Source organism: Camelina sativa, chromosome 7, assembly GCF_030686135.1.
Source record: "Camelina sativa cultivar CO46 ecotype springtype chromosome 7, ASM3068613v1".
Lineage (NCBI taxonomy): Eukaryota > Viridiplantae > Streptophyta > Magnoliopsida > Brassicales > Brassicaceae > Camelina > Camelina sativa.
Window position 1 is genome coordinate 9,230,971 of NC_141886.1, and position 21,615 is coordinate 9,252,585.

General features: G+C 37.0%; 2 protein-coding genes and 1 pseudogene across 2 annotated transcripts; 2 read left to right on the top strand and 1 right to left on the bottom strand.

The window, feature by feature from the left end:
• The first annotated feature begins 145 nt into the window (after positions 1-145).
• LOC147941093 (S-protein homolog 7 pseudogene) lies at positions 146-548 on the top strand (annotated as a pseudogene).
• Positions 549-2,959: 2,411 nt separating this feature from the next.
• Positions 2,960-3,543, top strand: LOC147941094 (uncharacterized protein At4g04775-like). Its single transcript, XM_087458037.1, has 2 exons — positions 2,960-2,981; positions 3,068-3,543. The coding sequence occupies exons 1-2, from the start codon at positions 2,960-2,962 to the stop codon at positions 3,541-3,543; spliced, it is 498 nt and encodes a 165-aa protein (XP_087314163.1).
• Positions 3,544-3,815: 272 nt separating this feature from the next.
• Positions 3,816-14,116, bottom strand: LOC147941095 (uncharacterized). Its single transcript, XM_087458380.1, has 4 exons — positions 13,987-14,116; positions 5,393-5,681; positions 4,975-5,245; positions 3,816-4,895 (listed from the first exon to the last, which is right to left on the bottom strand). The coding sequence occupies exons 1-4, from the start codon at positions 14,114-14,116 to the stop codon at positions 3,816-3,818; spliced, it is 1,770 nt and encodes a 589-aa protein (XP_087314506.1).
• Positions 14,117-21,615: the final 7,499 nt, after the last annotated feature.

The following is a 21,615-nucleotide window of genomic DNA, read 5'->3' on the forward strand; positions in this document are numbered from 1 at the left end:
AATAAATAATCAAAGATTCTTTTTAAGTTATGTAAGGATATTAATTTAAAAATCTAATGTATATATACTACTTGGGTGACTTGGTTTTACCAACTTATACAAAACTATACATAAAAAAGATAGCTCTAAATCATGAATACATTTTTTTGTTTTAATCATTGTAATTGCTTTGAGTTTTGGATCGAACAATGCTAGCAAAGTTTTTCCAAAAAACAAAGTAATTATCCATAATTCTCTCAAAAGGAGTGATGATATTCTCACGATTCATTGTATATCTGATCAAGAAGATCTTGGTATTCACTATGTGCATTTTGCAGACTTCTATTCCTTTAAGTTTGGGGATAAATTTTTTGGGGGGACTAAGTTTGACTGCAAACTATCGCATGGAGTGGGTTTTAAATCCTCTGTTACTTTTACTGCTTACAAAGAAAATCCTTATTTTTACATTAAATTTGGTGAGGTAACGTTTTGGGATGTTAGAGAGGATGGGATCTATCTCACAAATGAGTATTATCATGAAAAGTTTATGTATAGTTGGTAAAATCTTAGTCTTCAATCCATATTGTCTTTTATATTTGATGTTAAATGAATTTCATGATATAAGAAAATAATACTAAATATATTGGATTTTCAAAATTATATACAAAACCTACAATTATCGGTCTGTAATTTATGCAATATGACAAATCCTAATATACAATATACACCATAAAAAAAATATAATTGTTTGATTACACGTTGAATTGCCTTAAAATGGGATTTTTTATAATTAAAATTGAAAATATACTAGTTTGACACAAATTTGGCAATTAATTGCTAAATTAACACTCCATCCTATCAAATAACTAGAATGACATAATTTTTAGGTAAAAAGACTAAAGGCCAAAAAAAAATTTTCTTAACTTTTTTTTAAAAAAACGAAAATACAATATAGTATTTAATATTTTGATTTAAAAATATGATTAATGAAAAATATAAAATGATTAAAAAATAGACTAAAAACACAGAAATTTTGTATTTTTAAAACAAAAATACAACATAGCATTTAATATTTTGATTTAAAAATATGATTAATGAAAAATATAAAATGATTAAAAAATATGATGTTTATTTTTTTGATATAATTTTTAAAAATAAAGTATGATTTAAAATATAATGTATAAAAATAATACTCAAAATCATGTTTATAAAAATATTATGTATAAAAATATGATTTAAAAATATGAAGATTAAGATATATAGTTTAAATAAGTTTTATTTAAAATATAATGTATGAAATTCTATCTAAAAAATAATGTATATAAGAAGTATTAAAATGAGATTTATGAAAATATAATATAATATATAAAAATATAATTTTAACATATGATGTTAATTTTTTAAATATGATTTAAGAAAAATAAAATGTATAAAATATGCTTTAAATATATGAGTTTAAAAATATGATTTATAAAAAAATATAATTAATAAAAATATAACTGAAAAAATATAACTTAAAACAAATATGTTGTCAATATATTTATATTTTACATCTAATAAATCTGTTATCAAACACCAGATTTTTGGACGCAAATAAAAAAACTGTCATATCGTAAAAAAAACCTGCCATAACATATGGTATTCCCATAGGTCATTTTAGCAATTTTTTATAAATGTAATAAATCTGTTATCAAATGACAGTTTTTTGGTTAAATTAAAAAATCTGTCGTAACTTAAAACAAATCTGTTATCACTAGAGGTCAACCTAGTAATTATTTTTCTGTAAAAAAATATGTCATGTTACGACAGACTTTTAATCAAGAAAATAAATCTGAAATAACTGTGGAAAGTAAATCTGCCAGACATTTTACAAATCTGTCATATATTATGATAATCTGTGATGTCTTTATAAATAAGTCTGTCATGAAAAATAAATCTTTCATCAATTATAAATCTGTCATAAGTGTAACTAAAAAAATCTGTCATCCAAAATAAATCTGTCATAAAAAATCTGTCATACAAAAATAAATCGGTTGTGCCAAAACAAATCTGTCATACACAAATAAATCTGTCACAACTAGTACAACAGACTTTTGAAAATATTTAGATTTTCTTAAAAAGAATTTTGGGAGGATAAATTTGACTTTATTTTTTTCCTAATAAAGCAAAAAATAGTATTTTAGGCAAAAAAATAAGTCATCTAACCCTCACATTTTATGAGTTAATTTAGTAATTCAATCTAGTTTTTCTCCCTAATTAAAATAAAATGAATTATATCCAACCAAATTGGTTCAGTAATTCGTATCCGATCTGGAATGCAAAAAACAAATGATAATGCAAGCATTTGAATTAGAAAAATCTTTTGATTTATTAATTTTCAAATGAACTATAAAATCCAAGCATCAAAATCAAAATTTTGATAAAAAACTGGTTATGATTCTCCAAAATCAAAGTTTGGAAACTACTTTTGTAGCAACAAAAAGTAATTACTTAAAACTAAACATTTGATCCGTTTCAAACAATTCTAACAAGCATTAAGATTCTCATTCATTTAGTTCATTAAGCACCCCAGGAAAAACGGCTTTTTCATACCTCCACAATAGTCTTGTGTTGAATTTATACATTTGACTATTGATCTGGCGTAAACATACATTATGTTGATAGATATTTGAATTTCGTACCCTAACTTCGAAATCAATACCCCAAGTATAATTGTTGTGCCATGACATACAAAAACGTGTTTATCGACTAACTCTGTTAAGCTTCCGTTTAATAAATATGACGTGGATTCCACGTGTGCGCGACGATCCAAACGACTTCGTTTTGGCAAAACAGAGAATCTAAAATTTTGTCCAAAACGACGTCGTTTTTTATTCTATCCAAAATCTTTCTTCTTCTCTCCCGAAACTCTCTCTCGCGGCGGAGGAACCCTAGAATTTGGGTGTTTTCAATTTCGAGTCGATCTGAAGTAGGTTATCCAATGTATTCATCATCTAGTTCTGGTAAGTAATAATTATTGTTTTGGTTGATTTTAATTATTCAATTTTGATAATATATATGCGAATTTTGATTTGGAAATTTGGCTAAGGGTTGAAAGCGAGCTACAATCGTCGTGGACAAGAAAGAGGGATACCTAGAAAATGTAGATGTGGTGCAGTGTCTGTAATCAAAACTTCAGAAACATTGAAGAATCCAGGGAGGATATTCTATTGTTGTCCTTATGGCTCAAAGGAGAATTGTGGTCATTTGTTCAAATGGACTGATTTATCTATGGTGGAAGAGATTGAAGAGGTTGAGAGTGTTGTTGAGAAGATACAAGTAGATGTGGGAAGCTTAGAGAAAGGCTTACATGATGTGAAAGCTGAGATGAAGAGTCTAGCAATGAATAGCAATGGAAGTGAAATAGAAGGCATAAAAGCTGTTGCACAAGGATGTGAGAAGGAGATTGGAGAACTCAAAGCCATGATCATTTGTTGTGAGAAAGAGATTCAAGCATTACGTAGCTTCAAAAATTTGATTGTGTGTAGTGTAGTCATGTTTGTTGTATATGCTTTAATCTTTTAAGCAATAAGCAAAACATGTCTTGACTTGCTACCAATGTTAATGGAGCAATATGTTTATGTAATGGTAATGGAGCTAAAATGCTATAAAGAGTGTTGTTTTAGATGATTCCATTTAGATGACAAAGTTTTAAACAACATCCGATTCAATAAGTAGACAAAAAACAAGCATCCTACATCTTAAACCATATACCAAAAAACCATCATCCTAAACATTCAATCCAAACAACATGATCCTAAAACTTTGAACCATCCTAATCATAAGCTATAAAATAACTAATCAGCAAGTGAAATCTGTGATGGTTGGCTTGATTGGCTTGGTTGACTTGCTTGACTTGGACCTTCCCCTTGTGCTTTCCTTGGCTTATATCGATGGACCCCAATATTAGGACAACTTCTTGTGTTATGTCCTACCGTGATACAGTTAGCACAACGCAAAATAATTCCTGCTCTGCTAATTTTAATCTTCTTTGGTGGAGCGACATCTTCTACAACCTTTGCTTTCCTTTTCCTTTTCTTTGGAGATTCATTTTTGCCCTTGATTCGTTTTTGTATCTTTGTCCTCCCTTTAGTTGGCTCTCTAGGTGGTGGTTGAATCTCTGTTTCACCCGATTTTCTCCAAAAGTACATACCATTAACTCCCCTCATTGTCTCATTGTATTGAGCCACCCATCTTGATGTCAAATACCAGTCAGAGTTAACAAAATCCTCAGGCTTCAGATTCTTCCTCATCCCAATTACACGCAAGATATGACGGCAAGGAATTCCTGTCATACTCCACCTTCTACATGCACATGTTTTTGCATTCATATCAACCCTGAAACCATGATGAACATGTTCTGCCACCTCATAATGACCATTACCGCAGGGGATTACCTGACAATACTTCAAGTATCTCTGCTCTTCCTTAATAGTCTTGACCACTTTCGGAGTATACTTCCCCTTGTGCTTTGCAGCCTTCTTTCTTCTCTTTTCATTTCGGACCAAGCATTGTCGCCTTATTGTCTCCAACATTGCTACCAATGGCATCTCTCTTCCTTTGTTGATAGTATTGTTGTAAGACTCTGAGAAGTTATTCGAGACATCTTCACACACTGATGTGCAACCGAAGAAAGCACGGCTACAGTTCTCTGGATTCTTCGACATCACAGCATCATAAACACCTTGATCAAACTTCTTCAGTTCTTCAGTGGCTCTGTTGTAGTCTGCGTTATTGAAACTTTTGGCAACAGCCCAAAATAGGTGTTTAGGCAGCTCTTTGCCCGGATATGCTCTCCTAAGGTTCCCATATATGTGGCGTGCACACATACGATGTTCGACTTTGGGCAACTCTTGTTCCACAGCAATAAGCAGGCCCTATCATAAAAATAGTAAGTGTCTCAAACTCATATTTTAAGTATAATGTAGATTAGGAGAGTAAGTGTCTCCAACTCACCTTCTGCCTGTCTGAGATGAGACTAAATCCTTCACCATCTCCAAGTTGCAAGTCTGTTTTAAGAAGCTGGATAAACCATAGCCAAGTATCTGTATTCTCTACTGGCACAATAGCCCATGCAACAGGGAAGAACTGGTTGTTGGCATCTCGTCCTATAGCTGCCAAGAGTTGACCTTTGACATCGTTCTTCAAAAAACAACCATCTATCCCAAATATGGGTCGACATTGAGCAACAAATGTTTTCTGGAGTGCTGCCAAACAGACGTAGAACCTGTCGAACTTCTCAATACCTTCATCCGTTCTCATTGTTCCCACTTCAACAGTCGAGCCTGGGTTAGAACTGACAAAAAAATAAGCAACGTAAGAGATGAGAATCGGTTTCAAAAAAGTAAATGCAAATCTACAAAGAAAAACTTACTCAAGTAGCTCTAGACGGTAGTCCTTTAGTCTAGCAAATTGTTCATCATGTTCAGCTTGAATCATTGCCAATGCTTTTGTCTTGGCTTTTCTACATTGATCTGGAGTGACCACCAAGTTGTAACGGTCCTCCATTACTGCTTGTATTGCCTTCGGCTTGAAAGTAGGATCATTCCTAATGTCATCCAATACTAACTTAGCAATGACCCCATCCTTCACTACCTTGCTATACTTGTTTGGGACACATGAATGGAAGTCATTGCAGTACATGACTTGGAATGTGTTAAGTTCTTTTTGAAAAGAATAATAGAGTCTGAATTTGCGCCAGATCAATAGTCAAATGTATAAATTCAACACAAGACTATTGTGGAGGTATGAAAAAGCCGTTTTTCCAAGCACCCCAACACCCACTACTGTTAGTTGGCTGGGAAAGTTTTGCCCATCTAATGATTGATTGAGCGATTCAACATTATTTTTGATGGTTTGATGAAATCAATTTAGGGTTCTAGCTGTGTGAAAGAACATATTTGAAAATATTGTTTACATATGTATCACAGTAAAAACATAAATTGATTTGAGATTTCGATCAATAGAATTATCTGAATAATCAAATTTTGTTTAGCTGTCATAGTCTCTTTGCTGTTCACATAAAAGTGAATTTATTTTCTTTCTTTCTTTCTTGTTTTTCACTTTTATGCTTTGACAGCTTTTGTTTTTACAACGTTCAACATTATCATAGTATATTGGAAAACAAAAAATGTGTAAATCTCATTATGTCATATCAATAAATTAAAAGAAGAAAATATGAGATTTTTTTGCCTTTGTCTAATGAATACAATAGAACTTGCTAGTTTCTCTCTAAAACAAGCTGATACCTCAATTATAATAGGTGGCCAATAAAATTAAAAGAATTCATACAGCTCAACATGGCTTACTAATAAAAATTGTAGTTTGTTCCGTCCACGTCACACTATCTCTCACATAATTTGGTTAAAAAGCTTGCAAATACTTTAAAACTCCTTAGCAACGGCGGAACTACGTTGACATAACGGGTGTGTGCTGAGGCCCCTCTTGAAACAACCTGACCCTTTTTTAATAATAATAATAATATAATTAAATACTCTATAATATTTAATTACAATCTAAACAATAAATCCACAACAAATCAATATGAACAGCGGAAGACACCAAACCAACTCCAATTTAAATACCATATCAACTAAAACTAGTAAAAACCATCAACCTAACATACATCTAAACCAGGTTCCAACATAAATAACATGACCAATAATACAACCAAGATTCTAGATCATCCTCCTCCTTATCGCTATGATTTCACGCTACACATTACCTGCACAAAAAAACACAATGAAATGCATGAGTATTACTAAAAATACCCAGTGAGGCGATCCTCCCATCTATGAGCTATACACACAACCAAATCAAGAGTACAACCACAAATAAAACATAACAAACCAACCATTGAGCAGAACATCTAATAACACATTTCACCACACCTACTCATTGAAACAACCCAACCTGTTTTTTTAATTAATATATAATTAAGCATCTTTAACTACTTAATTAACATATAACATAAACATTACTAACCAACCATAATACCAATAATAACCAACATCCAATAACATGCACAACAGAAACATAACTCATGACAAACTCCAACAAAACATCAACATTATACCATTCTATCCAACAATCTAGCATATTTCTATACAAGGTTCCGACAACATATAAACATAACCACAACAGAATAACCGAGACCCTAGATCATCCTCCTCCTCATCGCCATGATTCCACATCATATACCTGCACATCACAAACAACAATTGAGATGCATGAGTATTATCACAAATACTCAGTGAGGCGATCCTCCCATCTACTGAGCTTTACACACAAGCGAAAAGACAAACACAAAACAAGTGAACCAGACAATTCTGAACACATTCATGATTTGCGACGTTGCGTCGGTCGATGCAACATCTTTGCATCAACCGACGCACACCTTACGTCGGTCAATGCAACTTCCAAATCCCTAGCTGCATTGACCGATTCAACCTCGCATCTCCTCCAAAATCTCTAACTGCATCGACTGACATCTTTGCATCAACCGACGCACTCCTTATGTCGATCAATGCAACTTCCAAATCCCTAGCTGCATTGACCGATTCAACCTCGCATCTCCTCCAAAATATCTAACTGCATCGACTGACGCACACCTTGCATCGATCGATGCAGTCGCGCGAAGCATCGCCATAATCTCCACCGACTTCTCTTGGCTTCGTGATGCCGAATATATCCTTTAAAGACCACCAAACTCAAGGCAAAACACTCACAAACAACCACATAAGCAATCAACACCCAAAAACATCCAAAAACACACATCTAGTCGTTTAGATAAGCCATGGTCCCGCACTCACCTATAAAACAAGTAGATCTGGCGAATAACAACGAGATTCAAGCCTCCCAACAACCCCTACTCGACACTCTCGCTCATATCTCCTTATCCATGTTCCAAAAACACCAAAAACAGACTTAGAAATCTCCAGAAACTCACAGAAACCTCTCAAGAACTTTTTCCTCTTTCTCTTCTTCCAGAAACGACAAAGTGGCTAAAAGAATAAGTGGCGTCGAGTTCTCCCTTAAAATACTCGAGCCCTAGGTTTTCCATCAACTAAACCGCGTCAAACCTGGAGAAAGTATAACTAACCTGAACACCAATTGTGCAGTTGCATCGATCAATGCACTCACTGGCGTCGATCGATGCATAACCCATATTTCCGGTTCGCGGGCGTTACAATTCTGTCCCACCAACAAAAATTCATCCTCGAATCCCTCAACACTATCTAACTGTAACATGTTTCCACTGTCGCAGAAGTTTGTACCACAATGTGACCCAATGTCCGGACAACCCAAGTCTAAGAAAAAACGTTCCTCTAAACTATAAATATCTCCTAGAATATTAATTCAAATCAAATTCCGTCAATGGAGATACTAGATAAAAGGATTAGGTATAACTCCAGAAAATTGCATTACCTTTGGGTGCGATTTGCTATGTCAAAACCCTTTCCTCCCAAACCCTAACGATTTTGTTTTCTCCCTAATCTCCTGCACACCACACCAAGATATCTCAATCAATCGTCTTGTGTGTAGGCTAGTGTCACTGATGGATGCGACCGAACTATCAAGAATCTACTCTACTCGGTGAGATAGATGTTCTGATTCTGATATTGTTCTAAAATCCTTTTTTTTACAAAGTAAATGGGAAAAAAATCTTAAAAATACCTCATCTAATTATTATTTGGACGTTTAATACTTCATCTCGATGAGGTATTTTTAAGCTTTTTTACCCAAACTAAATTTGGGGTGGGCGTTTGGTTTTTCGGTTTGGTTTCGGTTCGCTTTTTTTGGTTTACGGTTTTTTTGGTTTTATGAGAATTGAACCATATAGAAACCATATGTAATTCGGTTTGATTACGGTTTGGTTTTTTCGGTTTATGGTTTTTTTGGTTTTATCAAAAATGAAACCATATAAAAACCATACGTATAACGGTTTGGTTTAGTTTCTGTTTGGTCCCGGTTTTTAACTGTTATTCCATACTTTAAAAAATAGATAGTTGATAAATAACAAAAAAATAAGCATAAAAGTAAATCCTAAACATAATTCAAAAAAATAGAATCCAAATATAGTTTTGAAAACCTAAATACTTAATTGAAATTTAAATTTTTGAAAAGTAAAGGCTATTGAAAAAGAAAAACAGAAAAAAAAAACCAAAATAAAAACTTGGAGATCATTAACTATAAGCCCAATAAAGAAAAAAATTATTGATATTGTTATACAATATAAATTTATAAGTTGAAAAACTTATTATATCTAATTATCCTAAAGTTCTATAAAAAACCAAAAAAACCATTCGGTTTTACGGTTTTTAACTAGACCAAACCTAAACCAAATGGTTAATTAAAATAAAAACCAAACGGATTTTTAGACTTAATCATAACCAAACCAAACCATTTATTTCGGTTTGGTTCGGTTCGGTTTTTCGGATTTTGGTTTTTTTGCCCACCCCTAAACTAAATAGATGTAAAAAAAACATTCTGAATAGGATGATCAAACTTATTGATTTAACAGGTTCTTACTAAGTAAGCTAAACCAGATGAGAATGTAGAGACATGGAGATGAGAGATAATTGCAAAATTGGTTAAAACTAATATCTTATTATATAAAACTTGAAGTCAAAGTTACTCATTAACAAGATCGTGACACGTGTCAATTATATCATTTAGATGTTGACAAATGTCAATTATAAATTTATTAAAATTTAAAAAAAAATGTAAAAATTCAAAACCTACCATAAAAAGGTTTTATATAAAAGTAAAATTGAGAACTAATTTTATTTAAAATCTTTTAATGAAAAAAAAACTTTTGTAAACTTCCAAATGTAAAACAAAACTGTTAACAATTTTAAAAATATTGAAAGGCAATTATAAGAAAATTATAAAATTTAAACTGATTTAAAATTTTAAAAGATCACAATAAGGAAATTATATATATATTATAAATTTGAAATTATAATATTGTTTATTTATTTTAATTTTAAGTTGCTAATTTTACAATAAAAATGATTACTTTTTATATAAGATAAAACAATGATTGTGAAAATATACAATTAATTACTGTTTCTAAAAAAATGTTAATACTCACCTTTACATAAAGAAAAAGATGGTTGAAGTTAAAAAAAAAAAGATCGTCTCCAATTTTTTTTTCACCAATCAAATAATTTATTCAAAAATACTGCTATTGTAATATATGAGATAAGAGTATGTAATATTAGCGTATGCGTTTTTGTAACTATAAAAATGTTTAAGTGAAGAGACATATAATATGTTATTTAATTTGTTTATAAAGATAATTTGTTGGTAGTAGTAAAGACTACAAGTATATTTTAACAATAAAATATATTTGTGTGTACAAATACACTTATAGTGGTAATGTATATAATAGATTTGTAAATAGATATACACATTAGTGTATTATAGCAAAAAAGAAAAAAACTATTTTCTATAACTAAAAGATTATCTCTTTACTTTTATACATTATTTTTACTTACGAAAAGAATTAAATATATATTCTTTGTTAAATTTAATTTTATTTTAATAACTTTGAACTCATCTACAACTATTTTTTTTAGCTAAAAGTGTACCTATTTATTTTTTTTTCAACCAAACAATAAATTAAAAAGAAATTTCTCTGTAAGTTGTCCAAGCTGAAGGGAAGGGGTTTACAAAAGAAACTTCAGAAATAAGAGAACGCAAAGCACATACAAGATAATCTGCCTTCGTATTTCAATAACGTTTCTAACTCCGAATGTAGGGGAAGGGGCTCCTTCTTAGACACTTGCCCCCAACAACAAGGTTCGATCCTCACCAACGCAATACAACCAGCCCAATCCTGAATGCACATTGGTTGTTTTCCATGAACCATCAATCTGACAACCAGGTGAAGAAACCTGGACATTCGAAGACGGAGATGGTGCTGACATGACTGCCGTAAAAGAGAGTGCCTCTTCCTAGGCTAACTTATCGTCCAAAGCTTGAGCAATTTATATCATTCGCCTCGATCTCTAAACTTTTAAAAACTTTTTTATTTATGGCATTCCAGATTATCCATAAAATTCATGGTAATTGAAGAAGTTGATCATGATCACCATGTTGAGATGCACCCCTCCAGAAAATAAAATTCAAATTCGAGTACACCTACTCATATGGAAAACCCATTGACAAGACCTGAATCATAGATAAATCCCAAACTTCACACAAGCGAGGGCATTCAAAGAAAACATGATTAATAGTCTCAACCGCAGAATCTCACCTTTTACACCAAATATCACAGTGGACAACTCTGTTTATCTATTTATTTTTATAGATAGTTTTTACTTACTATAAATATTTACTTTATATTCTTTGTTAAATTTAATTTTATTTTAAAAACTCTAAACCCGCACATCGGGCGGGTCCTAATCTAGTAAAATAAACAAAAAATAGAAAATAAGTTCATTTTCAAGTAAGATATATTCAAAATTTAAATTAAAAGTATTGAAAAACCTACCAATAAACCTAAAACGATCTGATCCGTTTTTTTTAAATAAATAATAAATAATAATAATAATAAAAATAATAATAATAAATACTCTACAACTAGTGGTCCCATATCCACTAGCCACCTAACCACAATCACACAACCGCAAATAACATAAACCATAACATTAAACCAATAAATATCCAATAGTAAATAACCAATATTAAACCATAAACAATATCCAATAACCAAACATCAGGAAAACATAGAACCGACAACCTAGAAATGTTCTAATGACCCAACTCTATCAACCTAGCAATGCCAGACAACAACCAAACGAGTCCCTAGAACATCCTCATCTTCATTGCCTTGATTCCACGATCACACTTTGCCTTTACCTGCACAACAAACACAAATTGAGATGCATGAGTACTTAATAAACACTCAGTGAGACAATCTTTCCATCAACTGGGCTATACACACAAGCAACTGAGATACCAATGTCCAAAACAATCAACAAACAAAGCAAACAAACCAGGAAGCAAACATAGTCTCGCTGGAAGGGAGGTGTCGACCGACACTGGCACTTGGTGTCGACCGACACTACCCCACAGTGTCGACCGATGCTACTCACTGGTGTCGACCGACACTCTCCTGGTGTCGATCGACACTGCCTCTGAAATCGTGAACTGTTCGAAGCCGAGAGTCGAATATCGCTTCCTAACACCTCCAATCCGTCCAATACTCAATCCCAAAGCCATATGAATCCGTAGGAACCCTATAGCAACCCAAACAAGGAAGAGAACATAACAAACAACACTAAACAAGCAAGACAAAGGAGATCTCAGACTTAGATAAGCCATGGTTATGCACTCTCCTCTTTGCAGGAATCCCCAAAATATACATTTTGGTTCGTGGATGTTACAATTCTCCCCCACCAACATAGATTCGTCCTCGAATCTCGAACAACCATCAGCCAGGGACTCCCGTGCAACCGTCTCCATGATCCGCACTCCTCCAACCGATCTACGAAAGGTCACCTCTAGGCGATAGACTCACGTTCCAGGCATTATTTTCTCTTGACATTTGGACTTTCCTTTACTCATACGTCTTACCCTTGAGTTTTTATTGGCTCCTCATCAGGCCGAAACCTGCATGCCATAATACATAAGGAAGTCCAATATTCGTCTCTCGGGTTGCCACCCTATAGCGCCCCCCCGGATCGTCATCCGAAGTCGATATACCAACCATACCCTCAAGCCACAAAGTCTCAGGATATGCGATACTAGGAGAACTAACGTCCCCCAAGAGTCGCGAGCAAACAATTCTAAACACGTCTGAGTCCTATCCCTAACCAGGTTTCCTTCTTGTGGCTCGCGTAAGAGAACACAATGTCCTACCAACCACATATCCCCTCACTGGAATACCCCATGACCATACAAAGATCATGTACATGCCACAAGGGTCGCCACAAAGGCCAAAGAAAGTGTCCTAAACAGGACGCCACCAAGGCAAAACAAATGTCCTAAACAGGACCGCCACCAAGGCCAAACAAATGTCCTCAACAGGACCATCACAAAGACCACTTGTCCCGAAGGACCGTCAGGAAGACCACTCGTACCGAAGGACCGTCATAAAGACCACTTGTCTCGAAGGACCGTCACGAAGACCATACATCCCCAAGGATCGCCTCAACAGGCCACACGTCCCGAAAGACCATCACGAAGAGCATACATCCCAAAGGTCCGCCTAAACAGGCACATTGGCTAAATAGGCCGCCACAAAGGCCACACAATTGGCTAAACTGTCCACCACAAAGGCCACACAATTGGCTAAACAGCCCGCCACAAAGGCCACACACTGTCTCAAAAGACCGCCACACATAGGCACAATGACTCAATAGTCCGTCACGAAGGCCACACAAGCCCCTCCAAGGCTCACAACCACTAAAAATGGACAAATTCTAACTCACATAAAACTTTCCATTTTTAGAACATTCCACTTTTTGAAACTTTCCACTTTTAAAAACTTTTATTTCAGGAAACTTTCTCTCAAACCACCGCTTCGAGGAAATTTTGTACTCTAAACACCACCTCATCTTGTTACCTAGTCACACAACCAACCACCCCTAAGCGAACAAGTAAACAAGAGAGATGGGCTGGAATACTCCATTCCCGCTCCAGCCACGGATTACAGCTGGGACCAGGTTAGACAACCTCAAGTCGCGGCTTGCTTCTCATACCACTTCTTAAACCTTGCCTTCATCCTCGCCTCTGGCTCCCAAGTCTGTTCCTCAACACCATCACAATCCCACATGACTTTCATCAAAGGAATCTTCTTCTTCCGAAGTTCCTTGATCCTCCTCTCGAGAACCCTCACTGGTCTCGCCTCTAAAGTCATGTTAGGCTGAAGATCTTCACGTATCTTAGCCAACAACTGATCATCCTCACATAGACACTTCCGTAACATAGACACATGGAAAACCTAATGGAACGCACGCATAACCTCAGGCAATTCCAGTCTATATGCTACCTGTCCCACCCGCTCAATCACTCTGAACGAACCCATATACCTCGAACTCAACTTAGTATCTGTCATTGACCTGTTTGGACCCCACAACATGGCCATCTTGAGGTACAGTCTCTCTCCTACCTAAAACTCAAGATCTCTCATCCTCCTATCAACATAACTCCTCTGCCGATCCTGAGCTTCCTTCATGTTCCGCTTGAGAACCCGAATCTTCTCTGGGGTCTCCTGAACAAAATCCGCCCTGAACATGCTCCTCTCCCCCACCTGAGTCCAGAATAACGGTGTACGACATGGTCTCCCATACAAAGCCTCATAAGGAGCCATCTTAATACTCGCTTGATAATTGTTGTTGTAAGCAAACTCAACCAGGTTTAGTCTGCCCAATGGCCACCCCAATCCAACACACACATCCTCAGCAAATCCTCCAGCGTCTGGATCGTCCTCTCTGACTGTCCATCTGTCTGGGGATGATAAGTTGTACTCATATGCACTTTAGTGCCCATCTGTGCCTGAAATGCCTTCCAGAACACCGAAGTGAACTTAGAATCCCTATCACACACAATACTCGCTGGCACCCCATGAAACCTGACTATCTCCTTCACATACTTCTTAGCCAAGACCGTTGCTCCATCAGTCTACTTAATGGCTAGAAAATGTGCTGACTTAGTCAACCGGTCCATAATGACCCAAATAGCATCAAAAGTCCGAGACACTGGCTATCCTACCACAAAATTCATCGTGATCATATCCCACTTCCACTCTGGAATGGGTAGAATCTTCAGTAACTGATGTGATCATGGATGGAGCTAAGGAGGATGAGATAGTAGCTGAGCTTGAACCTGAGGAATATGTAGCTGAGCTTGAACCAGAGGAGCTTGTAGCTGAGGAACCATTGCTTGTACCTGAAGGACTAATGACTAGAGCAAAAGTTAAGCAGCTTATGAATGCACTTAATGGGCTAATTCAAGAGCTTATGTCCAAAGAGAGTATGGGAAAACCTATTGGGGATGATACCTATCAAGTCTAGTCCACTTTGAGCCTAACACAAGCCCAAGAAAGCCCAAAATAATCACTTTATTTTGTGGTCAAAGAGGAGTGACGAAAATAGAGTTCAACTCACCTTGGGAAAGACACCTTGGGAAGGGAAACATCCACTATGAGTTGGGTCTTCAATCAACTATCTTGGGAAGGGAAACATTGGGTCTTCATTCAAATTAATATATTTATGGTCTTTTTAGTTTCAAGAAATGCTTGGCTTTGTTACCAAGTTTCTTATCACTATATAAACACATGTAATCTCATTTGAGAAAAATCATTTTAAGAGTCTATTTCTTTGTTTTTTTGTCTAGAACACTTTCTTGTTTCTTGGTGTGTAATATCCAAGCAACAACCTCTTCTTGCTGGACTAGTGTGTCATATCTAGCAGCGATTGGAGTTGGTAATATTAGCAGCCTTCCGCAAATGATGTACGACCCCTCAATCCATCAAATCTCCCTTGTTGCACCCTGCACCTTGTCCAGTTTCTATCTTTTCTAGTCCGGCTGAGTGATCCTCGAATTTGGGCGTATCAAGTGGTATCAGAGCCACTCAATCGGTACTTATACGTTCATCTTCTCATCTTCCATTTCTAAATACTTCTTCTTCTTTCTATCTTAAATCTGGGTCATCTCCTTACCTTGGCCATCTCTATTTTACAAAAAAAAAAAAAAAAAAAAAAAAAAAAAAAAAAAATACTAATAAAAAACAAAAAAAAAAGGATTTGCATTTGGCTAGGTGGTGGAAGAGAAATCCTGCTGGCTGAAGAGAAATCCAGCCTTGGAGTGGTTAAAACAGATTTCACAAAATTCTCTTTTCTTTCTATCTTTTGCTTCCCTTGTTGCTTGGGAATTCTATTGGGTTGCTTGGATTTGTTTTCTTATAACTTAGGGAGAAAGCTCTTGAGTGACCTACCGAAATTGAGAGAAACACTTGAGTGTGTGGGGATTTTTTATCTGCTAACTTTTGGTGTTAAGTTTTCAGGAAACCATGGAAAGTGATGGAGAAAGAGATCAGCCCGGAAATTCTGTCGCCGGGCTATCTAACTTGCAAATGAGGGCATTGAATGACACTATTACTAACCTTATGAATACAGGTCTAGAAGAACTACCCCAGAGGCTCGATGAGATTCAGAATAGCCAACAAACCCGTTCTAGACCCACAGCTAGGAGATAACGTTGAAGGAGAACTTACCAGCCCGAGGAGGAAATTGAATAAGAGGAGTTCCATGGAGAAGATGATTGATCCATCAACCGATATAGACGAAGTCATGGAAACCGTGATCAAGGTGATGTTAATCCTTTTGGTACAAGAAATGACAATTTAGGTGGTTTAAAACTTAAAATTCCAATATTTGAAAGTAAAAACGATCCGGGTGTTTTCTTAGAATGGGAAAGGAAAATGGAGTTAATGTTCGATTGTCAAAAAATTTCTGAACTCAAGAAGGTTAGGTTAACAGCAACTGAGTTTATAGGCTATGCTATTAACTGGTATGATTAAGTTTTGACTCACAGGAGAATGACAAGTGGAAGACCAGTAGCTTCATGGGATGAGCTCACTACCTTGATGAGGAAACGGTTTGTGTCGGTTCATTACCAATGAGATCTCCATCAAAAACTCAGACGCTTGCTTCAAGGAACCAAATCTGTGGAGGACTATTTCCAGGAAATGGAACGCTTATTGATCAAGGCTGATGTAGATGAAACCTTAGAAGCTACCATGGCCAGATTCCTTGCAGGCCTCAATCGGGACATTCATGACAGAATGGAGCTTCAAGAATATGAAAGCTTGGAGGGAATGTGGCACAAAGCGATTCTAATTAAACAACAAAACAAGAGGAAGGGTTTCTCTAAACCTTCCTTTGCTCCAAAACCAAGTTATCAAGATAAAGGTAAGTCTCCAACCCCATCAAATTCAGTTTTTAAGACTAATGCTCCTACTCTTCTTGATAAAGGAAAGGCAGTTGAGACCAACAATCGGGCAAGACATATTCGGTGTTTCAAATGTCAAGGACTTGGACATTATGCCAACAAATGTTCGAATCAAAAGGTAATGATCCTCCTAGACAACGGTGACATGGAGTCTGAGGACGATAAAGAAAAAGAGGAAGATCTCGGTCCAATCTTGGACGAAGTGGAAGAACAGTTTGAATATCCAACTCAAGGGACACTTCTGGTTACTAGGAGATCATTGAGCGTTCAGCCTAAGTCCAATGACCAAGAACAAAGGGAGAATCTCTTTCACTCTAGATGTTTAGTTCAAGATAAAGTTTGTTCTTTGATCATTGACAGTGGAAGTTGTACTAATGTTGCTAGTGATACTCTTGTTAGGAAGCTTAGACTTGATACCAGGCCTCATCCGCGGCCCTTTAAACTGGAATGGTTGAATGAAACGGGCGAACAGTATGTCAGGGAGCAAGTCACAGTTCCTCTTACAATCGGCCGATATGAAGACGAGATCTTGTGCAATGTCCCTCCCATGGATGCAAGCCATATCCTTCTAGGACGATCTTGACAGTTTGACATGAGGGCGATACATGATGGCTACACCAACCAGCATTTCTTTGAGCATAAAGGAAAGAAAATCACTCTGGTTCCTTTAACTCCGTTGGAGGTCCATCAAGACCAGGTCCAGTTGAAGAAAAGTCGGGACAAAAAAAATAAATCAGCAAAACCTGAGGTATCTCCTAAGAACTCCAACTTCTTTGTCAAAGAGGGTCAAGTAAGGAAATCTTTGTACTCTCAATAGCCATTGCTTTTGCTTGTGTATAAAGAAACACTAATGGGATTTTTTGACCTTGCACCGGAGCTCCCGAGTGATTTGATAGATGTTTTGCAGGAATTCTAAGATATATTTCTATAAGAGAACCCTAACGGTTTGTCGTCAATAAGACGTATAGAACACAAAATTGACTTCGTCCCTGGTGCATCACTTCCAAACCGACCAACTTCTAAGACTAACCACGTGGAGACATTGGAGCTGCAAAGAAAAGTTAATGAGCTCATGGAGAAGGGACATATCAGAGAGAGCATGAGCCTATGTGCGGTCCCAGTCCTACTTGTGCCCAAAAAGGATGGAAGTTGGCACATGTGTGTTGATTGTAGAGTCATCAATAACATCACGGTAAAGTATCAACATCCTATTCCTAGGCTTGATGATTGACGAACTGCATGGTTCTTGTGTCTTTTCTAAGATAGATCTCAAAAGTGGATATCACCAAATACACATGAAAAAGGGTGATGAATGGAAAACTGCTTTCAAAACTAAGCATGGGTTGTATGAATGGTTGGTTATGCCTTTTGGGCTAACAAATGCACCCAACACTTTTATGATGTTAATGAACCATGTTTTGAGAAAATTCATTGGAATCTTTGTTGTATTTTACTTTGATGATATCTTAGTCTATAGAAGGAATCTGGAAGAACATGTTCAGCATCTAGACACGGTTCTTACAATTTTTAGTGAGAAAAAGTTGTTTGCCAATCTTAAAAAATGCTCTTTTTGTACGGATAACCTTGTCTTTCTAGGTTTTGTTGGTAGTGCAGATGGCATTAAGGTTGATGAGGATAAAGTTAAGCCTATAAGAGACTGGCCAAGTCCTAAGACCGTTGGAGAAGTAAGGAGCTTTCATGGACTAGCTGGATTCTATAGGCACTTTGTGAAGGACTTTAGCACTATAGTTGCACCACTTACAGAAGTCATCAAAAAGGATGTTGGATACAAATGTGAAATCAAAAGAAAGATCAATGACAGTGTCTACCAACTTGATCTTCAAGGTAAGTACAATGTGAGTTCAAGCTTTAATATTTCTGATTTAGTTCTTTTTGTGGCAAATGATCCAGATTTGAGGTCAAATCCTTTTCAAGAGGAGAGGGATGATGTGATCATGGATGGAGCTAAGGAGGATGAGCTAGTAGCTGAGCTTGAACCTGAGGAATATGTAGTTGAGCTTGAACCAGAGGAACTTGTAGCTTAGGAACCATTGCTTGTACCTGAAGGACTAATGACTAAAGCAAAAGTTAAACAGCTAAGGAATGCACTTAATGGGCTAATTCAAGATATGTCCAAAGAGAGCATGAGAAAACCTATTTGGGATGATACCTATCAAGTCCAGTCAACTTTGAGCCTAATACAAGCCTAATACAAGCCCAAGGAAATCCAAAATAATCACTTTATTTTGTGGTCAAAGAGGAGTGACGAAAATAGAGTTCAACTCACCTCGGGAAGGAAAACATCCACTAAGAGTTGGGTCTTCATTCAACTATCTTGGGAAGGGAAACATTGGCTCTTCATTCAAATTAATATCTTTATGGTCTTTTTAGTTTCAAGAAATACTTGGCTTTGTTACCAAGTTTCTTATCACTATATAAACACATGTAATCTCATTTGAGAAAGATCAGTCAAATTCCTTTTCATTTTAAGAGTCTATCTCTCTGTTCTTTGTCTAGAACACTTTCTTGCTTCTTGGTGTGTAATATCCAAGCAACAGCCTCCTCTTGCTGAGCTAGTGTGTCATATCTAGCATCGATTGGAGTTGGGAATATCAGCAGCCTTCTGCCACTGCTGTGCGACCCCTCAATCCATCAAATCTCCCCTGTTGCACCTTGCACCTTGCCGAGTTTCTATCCTTTCTAGTCCGGCTGAGTGATCCTCGAATTTGGGCGTATCAGTAACTCACCTAGAACCTGATGCTCAACCTTCACTAGCTTACACACATCGCACCTCGCGACCCAATTAGCTACATCCTTCTTCATCCCGACCCAGTGATAGTACCTCTTGAAATCACGGTACATCTTAGTCGCTCCTGGATGAATAGAAAACATGCTCGCCTGAGCCTCCTTCATAATCTCCTGCCTCAACTCCTCATCCTTGGGCACACAAATCCGTCCAAGCACCAAAATAGTACCATTAGCTGAGACCTGATACTCTGAATCAACATCCTTAGAGGCATTCACCAGCCCTAAATCCTTCTCCTGAGCCAACCGCACCCTGCTCAGAAGATCTGCTTTATCAACCGACTCCAAACCCAACAGCTCCTGAGAAATAACACACAACCTCAAAGCACTGATCTCTCCTACCAGAGACTCCATCTCCTGCTCCTGATCCGAAGCTACTCTCCTCCGACTCAGAGTATCTGCAACCAAGTTAGCTTACCAGGATGATAGCCTATCTCCAAATCATAATTCGCCACCAATTCCATCCACCGCCTTTGCCTCGAGTTCAGCTCAGGCTGAGTGAATATATACTTCAGGCTCTTATGATTTGTAAACACTTGCACTTTTGCACCATAAAGATAAGATCTCCAAATCTTCAGGGGCAAAAGCTACAGCAGCCATCTCCAAATCATGAGTAGGATAGTTGTCCTCATGCTTCTGCAACTGTCGCGAAGCGTAGGCAATCATCTTCCCATGCTGCATCAACACACACCCCAAACCAACTCTAGATGCATCTGTATAAACCACATAGGGTTCTCCCTGCTCAGCCAAAGCCAACACTGGCGTAATAGTCAACATCTCCTTCAGGCTTGTAAAGCCCTCCTCACACTCCTGTGACAAAACAAAAGGAACATCCTTCCCTGTCAACAGACGTGCCTTGCTTGTAGTAACCTGCCAAACCAAGGAAACTCCTGATCTCTGTGGTATTATTCGGTCTAGGCCAATCCCTGATAGCCTGAATCTTCTCCGGATTTACAGAAACCCCATCGCCATAAACAATATGACCCAGAAAACCCATCTCCCGCTGCCAAAAACTACACTTGCTCAACTTAGCAAACAACTTCTAATCCCGCAGCTTCTCCAGAACTGCCCTCAAATGCACTACATGTTCCTCTGGACTCTTAGAAAATACCAGGATATCGTCGATGAAAATGATGACAAACACGTCCAGAAACTCCTGGAACACGTTGTTCATCAATCTCATAAACGCTGTTGGCGCGTTAGTCAACCCAAAAAGCATCACCACAAACTCATAATGCCTATACCTCTTCCTGAAAGCAGTCTTCCTCACATCTGCCTCATCTATCAGTATCTGATGATAACCCGATGCCAGATCTATCTTAGAGAACCAAGTAGCTCCTCTCAACTGATCCAACAACTCATCGATCCTTGGAAGAGGGTACTTGTTCTTCACAGTGACCCGGTTCAAGCCCCAGTAATCAATACACAAACGGAAACTCTCATCCTTCTTCATAAAAAATAGCACTGGCGCTCCCCACAGAGATACACTAGGACAGATGAATCCCTTGCTCAACAAATTCTCTAGCTGCTTCTTCAGCTCTGCCATCTCTGCTGGAGTCATCCTGTAAGGAGCCTTGGATAATGGTGTTGTCCCCGGTTCAATTCGTGGAAGGATCAGATCGAGATGGTGGTAATCCCTGCAATGACTGAAACACATCCTCAAACTCCTAAACAACCTGAATACCGTTAACCGTAGACTGCCCCACTGACTCTGGCATCGATATAGTAACCAAATAAGCCTCACGACCATTCTCGATCATCTTCCCAGCCTACATGGCCGAGATCACGAGACTCCCCGAAGTCGGTCTAATACCCTGAAAAACCAAC